This window comes from Marmota flaviventris, chromosome 17 (assembly GCF_047511675.1).
Source record: "Marmota flaviventris isolate mMarFla1 chromosome 17, mMarFla1.hap1, whole genome shotgun sequence".
NCBI classification, from domain to species: domain Eukaryota; kingdom Metazoa; phylum Chordata; class Mammalia; order Rodentia; family Sciuridae; genus Marmota; species Marmota flaviventris.
Genome location: NC_092514.1, coordinates 37,091,059 through 37,105,243, shown reverse-complemented (window position 1 = coordinate 37,105,243; position 14,185 = coordinate 37,091,059). Strand labels below are relative to the sequence as shown.

Here is a 14,185-nt window from a genome sequence, read left to right as displayed (position 1 = left end):
TTTCTGGGATGTAGGCCAAAAAGACTCTGCTTAGGTTTGTCAAGTGACTGGCAATTACAATCAATTACACTTTGACTTAGAAACACCCTGATGTATTCAGAAAGGGCTAGAAAAATTAGAATACTTTTCAATGTGTCTTTGTTGATCTAATAACCTTTTTTTCTTTCTTTCTTCCTTTTTTCTTTTTTCTTTTTCTTTCTTTTTTTTGGGGGGGGGGTACTTTTATCTTATATACCTGAAATATTCTTCAAAAGATTGGACCTGTAGAATGAACTCAATGGATTTATGTAGAATATATGCCACATAATCCAACTGGCAAAGCTAGTCCTTACTGTAAAACCAGTCAGTTAAATCAGACTCATTTGCTGTCAGTTCAAACAAATTTGTCAACACACATTTCTTTTTTTTTTTAAAGAGAGAGAGAGAGAGAGAATTTTAATATTTATTTTTTAGTTTTCGGCAGACACAACATCTTTGTTTGTATGTGGTGCTGAGGATCGAACCCGGGCCCACGCATGCCAGGCGAGCGCGCTACGGCTTGAGCCACATCCCCAGCTCAACACACATTTCTATGACACTGTTTGTTGTTGTTGTTGGTGGTGGTGGTGGTTTTTTCAAGACAATTGAATTGTATACTTTATTTTTAAAAATATTTTTATTAGTTGTTGGTGGACCTTTATTTGATTTATTTATATGCTGTGCTTAGAATCAAATCCAGTGCCTCACATGTTTTGTCCCACGACTAAACCAGTCAGGGTCACTCCAAGTGAATTTGGGAAATAAATGAATACACAGACACAGAAAGTACATTTTTGGGGGTTCGTTGATGGTTCTTCAGCAGCAGCACCCATGGGGGGGCAAGGCAAGCAAGAAAGAGAGCAAGGAGCATGAGTGCTGAACCCTTTTATTGGGGAGAAGCCATTCAAATGAGGCAAGGTTTCAGGGGGTTGAGTCTAGCTTTGTGAAGTTTTGCTGTCAGCAGGTTGACTGACATCTAGGAAGCCCACGCCCATCTTGCCCTGTGTGGGGATCATAGAGAGAAGGAAAAGATGCTAATATTGCCCGCCCAAACAGAGGAGCAACATCCGTTCAGTCCCCGCTGTGTGCTTAGCGCTCATAGTTCACACACACAGCCCATGGCTGACTTGCCACAACTCCACACTCTCATCACTCAAAGCTAGGGGGCGCTCGATTCCCACATGGCAGCTCCTGACACACACATGCCAGGCAAGCGCTCTACCACTGAGCCACAACCTAAGCCCCTGTATACTCTATTTTTGAGAGAAGTTCTCAGTATGTTGCCCAGGCTGGTCTCTAACTCCTGAACTCAAACAGTCCTCCAGCCTCAGCCTCCTGAGAGTTTGAGCCACCATGCCAGGCAATACTTTGTTCCAATGCCAAGTGAGTAAGAAGTAACAAGGTCCTTGAGTTTGTGTGCTGGGTAAAAAAAGGTATAACTGTCACCAATGTGGTCTACCAGAGTTTGCTTTGGTAGATGTTTTTGGAGACAAAGTTTTTGTTTGTGTGTTTGTTTTTGTTTTGTGGTCAAGGGAAGGGAGAGTTTATTAAGCATGTTATACATTGTCATAGTCCTTATTCCCACTCCACTTATAATAAATGAATACAAACATCCAAACACAAGCCAAAATACCCTTTTGAACTCAGGAGCACTTAGCCACTGAACCACATCCCCAACCCTTTTTGTATTTTATTTACAGACAGGGTCTCACTGAGTTGCTTGGCCTCCCTAAATTCCTGAGGCTGGCTTTGAACTCATGATCCTCCTGCCTCAGCCTCCCGGGACTACCGGTTTGCACCATGCACCCAACAAATACCCTATTTTTAATGCTGTACAAAGATCTTCATAAAACAAAGAAAGTAATGAACTGTGACCTCAGTGTCTTGATGAAAGAAGATTCCATTAACCCAGTCAAGGAACTGAAAAATTTGGGCTGAGAGCAAATTTGCCTAGTATACACAAAGCTCTGGGTTTGATCCCAGTAGCAAAAAAAAAAAGAGAGAGAGAGAGAGAGCGAGACAGGAAGTGAAAAACCACAGACTGGGGGAAAATATTTGCCAATTTGTCTATCAAAGGACTGGTATTCAGAGTATATGAAGAATTTAACAATAAGAAAACAAACCACACAATTTTAAAAGGGGTAGGGATGAGAATGGAAAGGGTGTGGGAACATACACCTGTAATCCCAGGTACTCAGGAGCCTGAGGCAGAAAGATCTCAAGTCTGAGGTCAGCCTCAGCAATTTAGGGAGATTGTCTCAAAATAAAAAACAAAAAGGGCTGAGGCAGGGTGCTGACCTAGCATGCAAGAGGTCCTAGGTTCAATCCCCAGGACCTGATTAGGTAGGAGAATTGTCTGAGTCGGGGACCTGGAGACCAGCCTGGAGTGGGTGGGTGGAGAGATGTATATTATAATTCTTTTCTTTTTTTAAAGATTTTTTTATTACTTATTGATGGGCCTTTATTCATTTATTTGTTTATATGTGGTGCTGAGAATCGAACCCAGTGCCTCATACATGCCAGGCAAGCACGCTACCACTGAGCCACAACCCCAACCCTATAATTCTTTTCTTTTGAAAAAGAAAGAAAAAAATTATAATATACATCATTGACTTTTCACAGTCAATTTAGAGTTGATTTTGTATGCCACTTATTGTAAAATTTACTATACAAATGTGTGCTAATCAGTTTCATCACCATAACAAAATACCTGAGATAATCAGCTTACAAAGAGAAAAATGTTTATATTTTTTTTATCAGAGTTTTTATCACAGTTTTGCAGATTCCAGTCCATGATCAGTTGGCCCAGTCTTTAAGCTCCAGTTGTTATATATGTTATCTCTATAGATGCTACAAAGCAAAACATTTGTAATTTTTGCTTTAAATAGGCAATCTTTTATATTTCTTTTAAAACTATTTTTTACATTTTTTTGGGGTTTGTTTTTAATACTGGGGATTGAACCCAGGGGTGCTCTCCCACTGAGCCACATCCTCAACCCTTTATTTTTTATTTTGAGACAGGGTCCCTCTAAATTGCAACAAGTGAGGCTTGAAATTTTGTAATCCTCCTGCCTTGGCCTCCCAAGCCTCTGGGATTATAGGCGTGTGTCACCTGCACCCAACTAAGAAGTGCTCATTTTAATCGGTAGACTGAGTAAAGAAGATTGCCCTACCAACATGTGTAGGCATCCTCCAATCTGTTGAGGACCTAAATAAACAATAAGGTGAACAAAAGGTAAATTCTACTCTCTGCTTGTGCTGGGCCATCCTTCTCCTGTCCTCAGACACTTTTGGACTAGAACTTCACTACTGATTTTCCTGGGCCTCTGTTTGCAGATAGAGATCACGGAACTTTTCAGCCTCCATAATCCATAATCAAGCCTCTCATAATAAATCTCTTTCTATATATCTATGTATTTCCTACTGTTTCTGTTTCTCTGGAGAATACAAATATCATTCACATTTTCTGGTTTCATATTCATACATTCATTTCAGTACGTATGTCTATAATTTGCATGTTGAAAGTCCCCCCAAGGCCCATGTTTTAAAGGCTTGGTTTCCAGAGTGGCACTCATGGGAGGTGGTGGGGCTTTTGCAAGGTGAGGACTTGTGGGAAGTCCTTAGGTCACTGGGTACATGCCTCCAAAGAGGACTATGGGACCCCAGCCCCTTCTCATCACTGGCCCAAAGCAACAGGGCCAACTGATCATAGACTGGAGTCTCCAAAACTGTGATAAAAACTCTGATAAAATAAACCATTTCTCTTTGTAAGCTGTTTAACTCAGGTATTTTGTTATGGTAACAAAACTGATTAGCACACAGTTATCTAGTAATTTAGCATTATATCCTGATATTGAGAAAGATACTTTATAGACCTTTTGGATTCTGCTACATTTCTCCAGAGATCGGGCAGTTTATATGGAAAACTCAGGGCTCCTCCTCTGTGGCTCTCTTCTCCCAGATTTTCTCCTTTCACTTTCCAATTGCTGTGTTTACTTCACTGTTCTCTGTTTTTCAGGAAGGAAGACTGTATGTTTCCATCAGAGTTTGGGTAACTCCCTGAGGCACTAACCTGGGCCTGTCCTCTGATGAAAACTGAAAAAGATGAGACATTTATCCGTGCCATTCCCTGCTTTTTAGTGCCAACTCCTTTCTGGTTCCTGCCTGCTTTGGGTCATTTCCCAGTGCTTTCAGGCATTTGTTTTGATATAGTCTGTCCAGCGCCTATAATTGATATCTGTCGGATGATTGTTGTGATATGAGTTGCTCCAACATTATTGAAAGCAAACCCTCCTACAATTTCATCTTTTCTTACTCCTCCTCACCCCAACAATCTGGTTCTGTAGACATACTTAATTATTTGAAATTTCCAGAACAGGCCTCTCTTGTCTTGGGGCCTTTTTGTACATGCATCTTTCTCTGTTTCCCCCACCCTAACCCAAGGATCTTCTACTCATTCTTTAGGATTCAGCATAGATATCACCTCTTTGGGAGAATTTTCAGTTGGGATTGATTCAAACAATTGAAACTTCCTTGCACTAACAAGTCAAGATGGAAAAAGGGGGATTTAAGGCAAGAGTACAAAGGTATCGTCAGGGAACCCAAAGATAGAGACCCAACTAGGTCACTGGGGTTTGACCTCTTGTGCCTGTCCTTGGGCCCCTCTCCCACACTCAGAAGCCTGGCTTCCCTCCCAGAATAGTGGAGCAGGGTTGTTGCTGTCTGCTGACTTTTCTTCCTTCCCCTCTGGTTTCCCTTGAGGGCAAGATTGCACCTTTCATTGATGTCCTCATCTCCAGATCTTAGTAGGGTGCCCAACACAGTTCATAGGTGGTGGTAAAGGGAGACAAGTGAACTGGCCCCTACCACACAGCCCAGCAGGAGTTGAAACAGACATTTCCAAGGTGTGACAGGTGATGCAGAGAGGACCCACCTCCCTATCCAGGTAGTCACAAAGCTTCAGGAAAGAGACACCCCAATGTGTTGCTTGTCCTCCGGGGATCCAAAGAAAAGTCCCATTAACTGTAGAGAATCTCTTAAAGACCCTCTCAACCCTCTGGGTCTCCTTTGAAGAAAAAATACCTCGTGTATTTCTGCACATCCATTGAAAAGAGAGGAAAGGATTTAAAAGAAAAAAAAAAATCACAGAACTGGAAACTTGTCCATCTGTTTCTCTAACATTTCAGCCATTTGAGATTCCTGTCAGTTTCTCTTTCACATCTTGGGGACCTTTGACCATTTTCTTCCCTCAGCTTAAAGTGTTTTCCTCACCCTCTTCCCCCTGACTAATCTTTACACAGCCGGGAAGTTTCAACTTCAGTGTCACTTTCTGGAAAGGGAGGCGGCTGCCCTCTCCTCCTCAGTTAGGACAAGCCTGGTTGCCCTACCCTGCCACCGCAGGCTGCTCTCCTTCCCCTTTCTGAACACCCTACTCCCTGCCATTCCCTGGTTAGTGGCTGCCGCCCCCTGAAGGCTGTCATCTGCCACAGCAGGGAGCACATCGTTTTATTCCTGCCTATTCATGGGGTGAGGCAGAGAGCCTGGCATCCGTGAGGTGGGCAAAAATACATGTGACTTACACTGGATTTCAATAACGAGTGCAACTTCCTCATTTCAGAGAGAAAAACCAAGGCATAGAGTTGGGGAAGTGAATTTGCTAGTGGTCTCAAGTTAGTGGCAGGACCTGACAACCCTGGATAGCTCTCCATTTTGTGGTCCAGGGGAGCGGTGTCTCCTCTGTTTGTTTTTTTTTTTTTTTTTCCCTTCCAGAGCACTATGACAATCAATGCAGGCATTGTTTTGATATTATCTGAGCTTCTGTTTCTTTCAAATGTGCACAAAGATGGAACTCTACCAGGAACATTGATTCCCCGCCCCCTTCTTATTTATCTATTTTTTTTTTATAATTGTAGATGGGCAGTATGCTTTTATTTTAATGTGGTGCTAAGGATCAAACCCAGTACCTCACACATGCGAGGCTAGTCCTCTGCTACTGAGCTCCAGCCCCAGCCTGATCTCTTGGGGCGGGGGGTTCACTATGTTCCCCAGGCTGGCCTCAAACTCTCCGACTCAGGCATTCTCCTACCTCAGTCTTGAAAGTACTTAGAACTACAGGTGGGTAACATTGCTCTGGCTACTTTTATTTTTGTTAGTTGGCCTACTGGGGATTGAAACCAGGGTGTCACACATGCTGGGCTAAAGTTCTATCCCTGAGCTATACCCCCAGCTCTCTTTATTTTTTATTTTGAGACAGGGTCTTGTTAACTGTCCAAGGCTGGCCTCAAACTTGCCATCCTGCTGCCTCAGCCTCATGAGTAGTTGGGACTACAGGCATGTGACATTGTGCCAAATGGCTCCAGAAACATTTGGATTCATAGAGAAAAACATGCTTTTGAAGAGTGAAAAGTAGTCGGGTTTTTTTTCCTCCAATGTTTTAATATAAAAACTTTCAAACCTATATATTTGTATTAATAGGAAAATAACCCCATCTACACTTTATCTAGATTCATCAGTTGATAACATTTATACAGTACTGTTCTCTTTATATATATATGTATATCTGTATTTCTCTTTCTCTCTCTCTCTATATATATATGTATATATGTGTATATATATATATATATATATATATACATACACACACTGTATTCATATACTTATACATACACTTGTTTTTGCTGAATCTTTTAGGAATTAGTCATAGACATCATTACATTTCACTTCAGCACGTAACTCCTAAGGACAGGAATATTTTCCTATACCATTACAGCATGAATACCATAATCTTACAATCCTATTAGCTAGTATAAATCCATATTCAAATTTCTTCAATTATCTTAATTATGTGCTTTACAGCTATTTTTTTAAAATCCAGGACCTACTCAAGAATCATACATTGCATCTGGTTTCTGGTTGCCAGACCTACAACAGTTCCCAAACTATTTTACCTTTCATCACATGGACCTTTTTGAAGAGTCCCAGCTGGCTGTTCAGCAGAGCATACCTAATGTGAATCTGCCTGATTATTTCCTCATGATTACATTCAGATTAATTTTTTTTTTTTTTTCCAAAACACCACTTGCAGGATGCTGTGGGTGCTTTTTCATTACAATGCCTCCATTTCAGATGAGCAGGTTCTGGGCCTTCAGGACATTTCAAGTCTTGGTTTGTAAGACAGGGTGACATATGTGTTCACTGTGTACCACGTCCTCTGATCTGGAGGCTGGGCAGTAGGGAAGGGCCAAGGAGCAGGAAGATCCATCACAGCTTCAGTGTCAGCAGTGAGTTCTGCCAAGCTGGCTGCTGGCTGTGCGGCACTCGTGCTGGGCAACTGGATCAGAGATAAGAACTCCTCCTTTATGCCAGGAGCTCCAGTAGGTGGCTGGTGGCCAGCCAGCTCCCCAGCCGATGGGTCACCTGCTGCTACAGCCACTCTCTGTTACTGCAGCTGCAAGGGAAACAGGAGTGTGAGGGAGGTGGTCATGCTACCAGAGGGAGCCAGAATAAAAAACAGAATGAAAAAGATAGGAAGGAAGAAAAGCAAAAAAGAACATTTTTTTTTAAAAGAAGACAAACCAAAAGAGTGGGAGACACAGAGGACCTACACACTAGAGAGGGAGCGATAAGCACAGAGATGGAGATGGAGAGAGAAACCGAAAGACTCCAACACACATGCACCTAGAGAAAAGGAAGCTCCAACTGACCCACCCAACGCCTCCCACATCTGCTTCTGAGGCTCTTTGGCTTTGGGAACTGGGACAACGAAGAAGAGAGAGTTTGTGTTTGCACTGGTCAGGCTCAGAGGGCACAGGAGTTTCCCCAAGGGTCTGTGTGAGGTCACCTGCTCAGTCTGTACTTTTCCAAACACAGAACTTCTCCCTTGTGCCCCAGAAGTCAAGCCCTGGGTCAGAAGTTTCCTGCTCCAGCTCAGCACATCTCTCCCTTTCTGCAGGGCTGTCAGCAGACAGGGCAGCCGTGCAGGGACACATCTGGGGTGAAGAGGAGGAGCCTTAGAAAGACAGACAGAGGGAAGGACCCAGGGGAAAGAAGGACACTAAAAATAGCCTTCCCTCTGGAATGGGGCAGAATCCAAAGTCCCAGGAGCTGCCCAGCAGGGTGACCTCAGCTAATAATAGGAGGACACAGTTTTCTCATGAGAAAAGGGATCAGGGACCAGGAACAAGGAGAGGTTGTCCAGCACCTAGATGATGAGCTGGGCAGAGATAGCCTCAAGGGTTCTGCTGGCACCAAACTACCATTTTGTTGTTGTTGTTCCAGGGATTGAACTCAGGGCACTCGACTACTGAACCACATCCCCAGTCTTTTTTTTTTTTAGACAGGGTCTCACTGAGTTGCTTAGTGCCCTGCTTTTTGCTGAAGCTGGCTTTGAACTTGAGATCCTCCTGCTTCAGCCTCCTGAGTCACTGGGATTACAGGCGGGCAATACCGCCCCGGCTCCAAACTCCTTTTGAAGCTCATGGAGAAGGACTCTGTTAGAGGAACTTGGGGCACAGAGGGGATTTCCTGGCGACAATTGTGTGTTTTCTTTGGCAGGAAGAGAAGGCCACAGAAAGCGCAGAGTCAGGGCTCTTCTGGCAACACAGTCGAGTCCCAGTGAAGAAACCCCTTCCTACCCTCTGTCAAAAAAACAACCCCCAGTCCCTGCTTCTCACTGGGTACGTGGAGGGGTGTCAAGGGGCGGCACAGGACATCCCGCAAACTCTCCAGCCATTCCCGTTGCTCCTTCTCAGTGGCACAGGTGAGGATGAATCTGCGCTCCGGGGTAACGATGGTGATGCCGGCTTTCCAGCGATTCCCTCGGATGCCCTTGGGCAGGTCTTCAGAGACCTCGTACCCCTGCTCCTTGCTCCCGATAAAAACCTGGCCCTGCTCAAAGGCATCCTGAAAATCAAAGGCACCTGGTCATCAGAGGTCATGCTGGGGCAGAGGGACCCCTGAAGCACTGACAGCCCTCAAGATCTATTTTGGTAAAGGGGAGTAAGTGAGTGTCCTTGCCAGGATTTATGCTGCAGGGGAACTTGATTTTTTGGGGGGTGGATGGGTGGATACTGGGAATTGAACTCCGGGGCACTTAACCACTGAGCCACCTCCCCAGCCCTATTTTGTGTTTTACTTAGGGTCTCACTGAGTTGCTTGGTGCCTCGCTTTTGCTGAGGCTGGCTTTGAACTCAGGATCCTCCTGCCTCAGCCTCGGGAGCCGCTGGGATTACAGGGGTATGCCACCGCGTGGGTGGGGGAACGACTTGAATTTGAAAGGTTAAAACCCTGAAGCAAATCACATAATCATCTGTTGAGAAGACACTTAACATGTATGGAGAGATCACTGGGCACCAGGAATACAAGCGCTTTACATGTAGGAAGTCATGATCATCATGGGACCCGCTGAGCAAGGCATACATATTAAGTCTATTTTTCATAGAAGGAAACTGAGGCACAGAGAGATAAGTGTGTACACTACCCAGGGCATGCCACCACAATGGCATGGCTGAGACCGGAGTCCAGACAACCAGGTTCGAGAGACCCCACTCCTAACCACTCCTCATCTCAGCCTCCTGGTTAGAAACGAGGCCCCAGAGACTGCAGGGGGAATATGCCTTATCTAATCACAACTGGCAGCATCTGGGAAGCTCTCAATGGGCTTCTGGAACAGGAACTAACTTAGAAGGGGAGGGGGCACAGGCTTTCCTGATCAGGGCTCCCCAACCCTGGGGGCTCCAGGAGATGAGTTTATTTGTGTAGGCTGGACAAGTGCTGACCCACCTCTCCTTGGGACTGTCCTGGGGAGGGACCAGGAGTGACTCTTACCAGCGGATTTTTGTAATACAGCAGCCTCCGCTCCTGGGGATCCAGGGCAAACCACCTTTTCTTGAAAGGTTCTCTCTGCTGCAAAAGAGGGAACCTCTTACCAGGGATGACAAAGCAGGGGACAGAGGTCAGGGCCAGCCAAGAACAAGCCCAGTACTTCTCTCTGGGGCTCTGCAAGTTCCCAACCCCATTCCCAGCCCTCATCTCCCACCCCACCCCCTTCCAGCTTCACCCCTGCTGCCTCCAGGTGCTGCCAGAGCTGGGAAGGCCCGCTTCCCTCTTTCTCAAGCTGTGGACAAAGAAATCTCAGAAAAAGGAAGCTGGGGAAATCAGAAGTGGCTACTGTTCAGCCAAGCTGAAAGTGCTGGCCTTGACCAAATCCTAACCTAGGTCAGAGGAGAGAAAACCCTGGGGTAAAAACCATAGGGATGGGCGGTGCCCAGCTAGAGAAGGAAGAAACCTAAAGCAAACCTTTGGCCCCTTTTCCAACCCACCTGAGACTTTTCTCACTCTACCCCTGACACCTTGCACTGTTTTTTAACATCCATCCTATTCTGGGAGCTACCTTTGCCTTGCTTCTCCCTTGACTTCCCCCTCAACCCTCATCCAACCACCTGGACCCCCTGCACTCAGACTTTGTTTATGTGTGGTGCTGGGGATTGAACCCAGGGCCTTGGGCATGGGAGGCAGGCACTCTACCACTTGAGCTATCTACCCAGCCCAGCCAAGCTTCCTTAAGCTTCATCAATATCCAGGTTCCTCCCCACAGTAGCAGCCCTTCCTTTCCTTCATAGATAAGTGGGAATAAGCAGCTGCTGGGGGTGGGGGCTGGTTTAGCAAAGGAGTCAGGCTGAGTGTGAGGGAGTGAGTGCACATGCAGCCTCACCCTGGCATGAATGTGTTTCCTTGGGCCCGTCTGCCTCTCCTTGGAGGGTCCCCGTGGGTTCCCAGCAGAGGATTCTGGGAAGCCCAAAAGTTGTCTCCCCAGGGATCCCCTTCTTGGCTCTGCTTTCCCACAGATGGAGGGAGTTTGGAGGAAAGAAGCTGATGGTGATGATGATGGGGGTTGGGATACCCCCATGAGAGAGAGAAGGCCCTGGAGCAACACATGTCAGCTGGATCACACATCAGCTGACATGGAGCCTTCACCCATTCCTTCAGCCCAGGAGCTCACAAATACGGCTTTACTTTCTTTCCCTCCCTCTCCAACCCTCTTTCCCCATTTCCCCACCTCCCCAATTCTGGCCTATTGGTAGTTGGGACAGATCCATGTAAGTCCCCCAAGGAATGGTTGAATGTACCTTTGGACCAGTCTTTTCCATGAAGCCTTGTTTGAGGTAGTTCCTGGTGAGGAAGGGCACGAGCTGGGGGAAGAGAGACAGAGGCTGACCCCCTCCTCACACCCCAAGAGTTCAAGGTTCCCCACTGAACTTGGCTCCCAGAGAAAGGGGAAGTTTGGAATAGGGAAGGATGTGAACTCATGGTTTACGGGGTTATATTTGGAATGTGCAATGGATGTAATATCAATATTTCAACAAAGCCAGTCGACAGCACCCCAGATTTTTGCTGAGCTCACCAGCATGGCTGAGTCTTAGTTTAGGGACTTGGTTTAAGGACAACTTCAGTCACAAGAATGGACTCAAGTGAGGCCATGAGAAGACCCTCTTGGTGTCTTTTGGGAACATTTTCCTAGGGTCTACTGTGTGTCAGGATCTGGGTGCAATCCTCAGCCGCCCTGTGAGGTGGATCTTATTGGCCTCATTGTGCATCTGAAGGAACCCAGCTGAAATGAAGTGGTGGTGGGTCTTCTCCAAGTTATGTAGCTGGTAGCATGCTCAGGACTGGGAGGCACAAGGCCATACACCTGCCACCTCACTGTGGTGCCAAGGTGCATACGTGCCAGAGCCCCCTTGACTGAGACTGGCCATTGGCAGGGAAACTGATATAGGGTCACAAGGAGGTGACTGCAGAGTGGGCAAACAAGGAAAACTCTGGGTAGGAGTGGAGGGATATGCATTCTCGCTTCACCTCTGGTCTCAACCAGCTGTGCTACCTTAATGAGACCTTCTGTCTCTCTGGGCCAGTTTCCTCCTGTGCAATGGACAAGACTTGATCATGTGAGCTCCAGCCTGCCTTCCTGTGCTCAGAGAAGCTGCCAGGGACTGACACTGGCCTCCTGTGCTGTGGGAGGACGGGGTGGGGAGGGGGTGTCAACTGGGCAAGTCAAAAGTTTCAAGCAGCAGACTTGTTTCAAGAACAGAGCACGTTCTCCCAGGCTCCAGGGCAGGGGCAAAGGGGAGGGGAGATCTGGGGAAGAAGAATGGGAAATATGAAAGGGGAGAAATTGGGGGCCCAAAATGAAAACCTCAACTATGTTACTCCCTTTTCCCTAAAATACATCCTATAAGCTTTAATTTCTCCATTTGGAGAAAATAGGGTCACCAGTTTCTCCCTATTCTGAACTTGAGCCAACCCAGGGCTAGTCTAGGCTCAGGGAAACAATGGCAAGAAGGGAATTCCTTACTGTACCTTGTATAACTTGACTCAAATGATTCTTAAAATAGTCCTGGAAGGTAAGCATTGTCCCTGTGGTGACAGATGAGTACACTGAGGCTCAGAGAGGCGAGGTGGCTTGCCCTAAATAACACATCAGAATGTGTGTACCTTTCTTTCTTTTTTTCTTTTTGTGGTGCTGGGGATGGAATTAAGTATGCTAGGAAAGTGCTCTACCACTGAGCTACATCCCCAGCCCTGTACGCATTTTTGTTTTTGTGATTTCTTTTTGCAGTACTGGGGATTGAACCCAGAGTTTCATGCTAGGCAAGCACTGTATTTTTTTTTTTTAAAGAGAGAGAGAGAGAGAATTTAAATATTTATTTTTTAGTTTTCAGCGGACACAACATCTTTGTTTGTATGTGGTGCTGAGGATTGAACCCGGGCCACACGCATGCCAGGCGAGCGCGCTACTGCTTGAGCCACATCCCCAGCCCGAGCACTGTATTCTTGAACCCATCCCTGTTTGTTTAATTTCTGAAATAGGGTCTTGCTCAATTGTCCCACTGGCTTTGAACTTGTGATCCTCCTGCTTCAGTTTCCTAAGTAGCTGGGATTATAAGCATTGTACCCAGATCCTGTATCTATTTCTGATAAAAAGATCACAACTCCACAGGGCCTCCCTGGGTTTCCAGCATTTGGATCCTTAATCCTGAGCTAAGTCTGGATGATTGCCCAGAATTTGACACCATACATAGACATAGGGTGGGAAGAAAGACAGAGGAGAGAGGTGGGTTGGGAGGACACTGGGGATGGATAAGGGGTAATGATCATGAACAAGAGAGAAAAGGGAACGTGGAGGACACTGGCTGAAGACCAATTTCCTCCACATGGGTCAGCAAGGATGGGAAGCCAGCCCCAATGAAAGAAGGCTGAGCACTTTCACTTTGTCCTCTCCTCCTCTTGGGCAAAACAGTCAGCACTCCCAACTCCCGCCCAAGGGAGCAAGCATGAGCCAGCTCCACGTGCTGACTCAGCACACCAACCTCCAAGGGCTTCTCAGAACCAGGTCAGGCCTTACTGGAACTGTACCCAGGGAGCTGCTGTCTCAATGCATCATTGGGCCACCGGAGTGGACCCTAACCTAGACATCTAGCTCCCTGCAAGCTTGGGAACTGAGGAGCAAAGAGGGTCAAAGAGTTGGGAGGAAGGAAAGTCCAGGATTAACAGGATCTCTCTACCTCTATCACTTTAAAATGCCTCTTAGAGGAAAGCTTAAAACAGGGACCAGACCACAGCACCTCAGGGCTGGAAGAGACCATGAAGAGGGTCTGCAACAACCACCCAATATGAAAACAGATGCTCAGAGAGGTGCCATGACTTGCAAGAGTCACATAGCAAATCAGGAACAGAGCATCCATGAGGGTGCAGGCCTCCTGGCTCAAGGCAGCATCCTCTGCCTTGTGCCACATGGGCTACCCCACCCAAGCCTGAGGACAGTCCAAATGAAGTTCTCGGGCTCACCATTACCTTGGCCACTGTAGGCAGACCTCTCCTGTTACAAGTGCAGTGGGGAAGATCCTAAGGCCTCCCTGAGTCCAGAGCACCATAGGGAAAAGGGCAGATGTTAGTGTGAGAAGAGCACCTTCCGTTACTCACTTGACCTTCCTGGGACTCCATTTCTCATCTGTAAAATGGGAATACTCATCCTGCCTAAAAGGGTTATGAGATAAAATGGGCTCAACAGTATGTAGGGACCATTTGTTCATTTTAGTGGGAGAAGGGGTCAGAAAGAGTTGTCCAAAGGCTGAGCCTCTTGACACTATAGTGGCCATGTGTCCTGAAGGGA

General features: G+C 46.4%; 1 protein-coding gene across 5 annotated transcripts in view; it reads right to left on the bottom strand.

Moving 5' to 3' along the window:
- Positions 1 to 383: 383 nt before the first annotated feature.
- The window catches only part of Adap2 (ArfGAP with dual PH domains 2), a 31,149-nt gene continuing 17,347 nt past the window's right edge, over positions 384 to 14,185 (bottom strand). For 2 of the 5 annotated variants that reach the window (XM_071603126.1, XM_071603128.1), the window contains exons 8-13: positions 13,867 to 13,928; positions 11,145 to 11,207; positions 10,730 to 10,939; positions 9,844 to 9,921; positions 8,691 to 8,919; positions 384 to 7,465 (exon numbers count right to left, since the gene is read on the bottom strand). In XM_071603126.1, coding sequence (XP_071459227.1) covers positions 8,709 to 8,919; positions 9,844 to 9,921; positions 10,730 to 10,939; positions 11,145 to 11,207; positions 13,867 to 13,928 — 624 coding nt within the window. In that variant the 3' untranslated portion in view covers positions 384 to 7,465; positions 8,691 to 8,708. The remainder of the gene's footprint in view (positions 7,466 to 8,690; positions 8,920 to 9,843; positions 9,922 to 10,729; positions 10,940 to 11,144; positions 11,208 to 13,866; positions 13,929 to 14,185) is intronic. The other 3 variants (XM_071603129.1, XM_071603127.1, XM_027924163.2) reach the window with 3 other exon arrangements.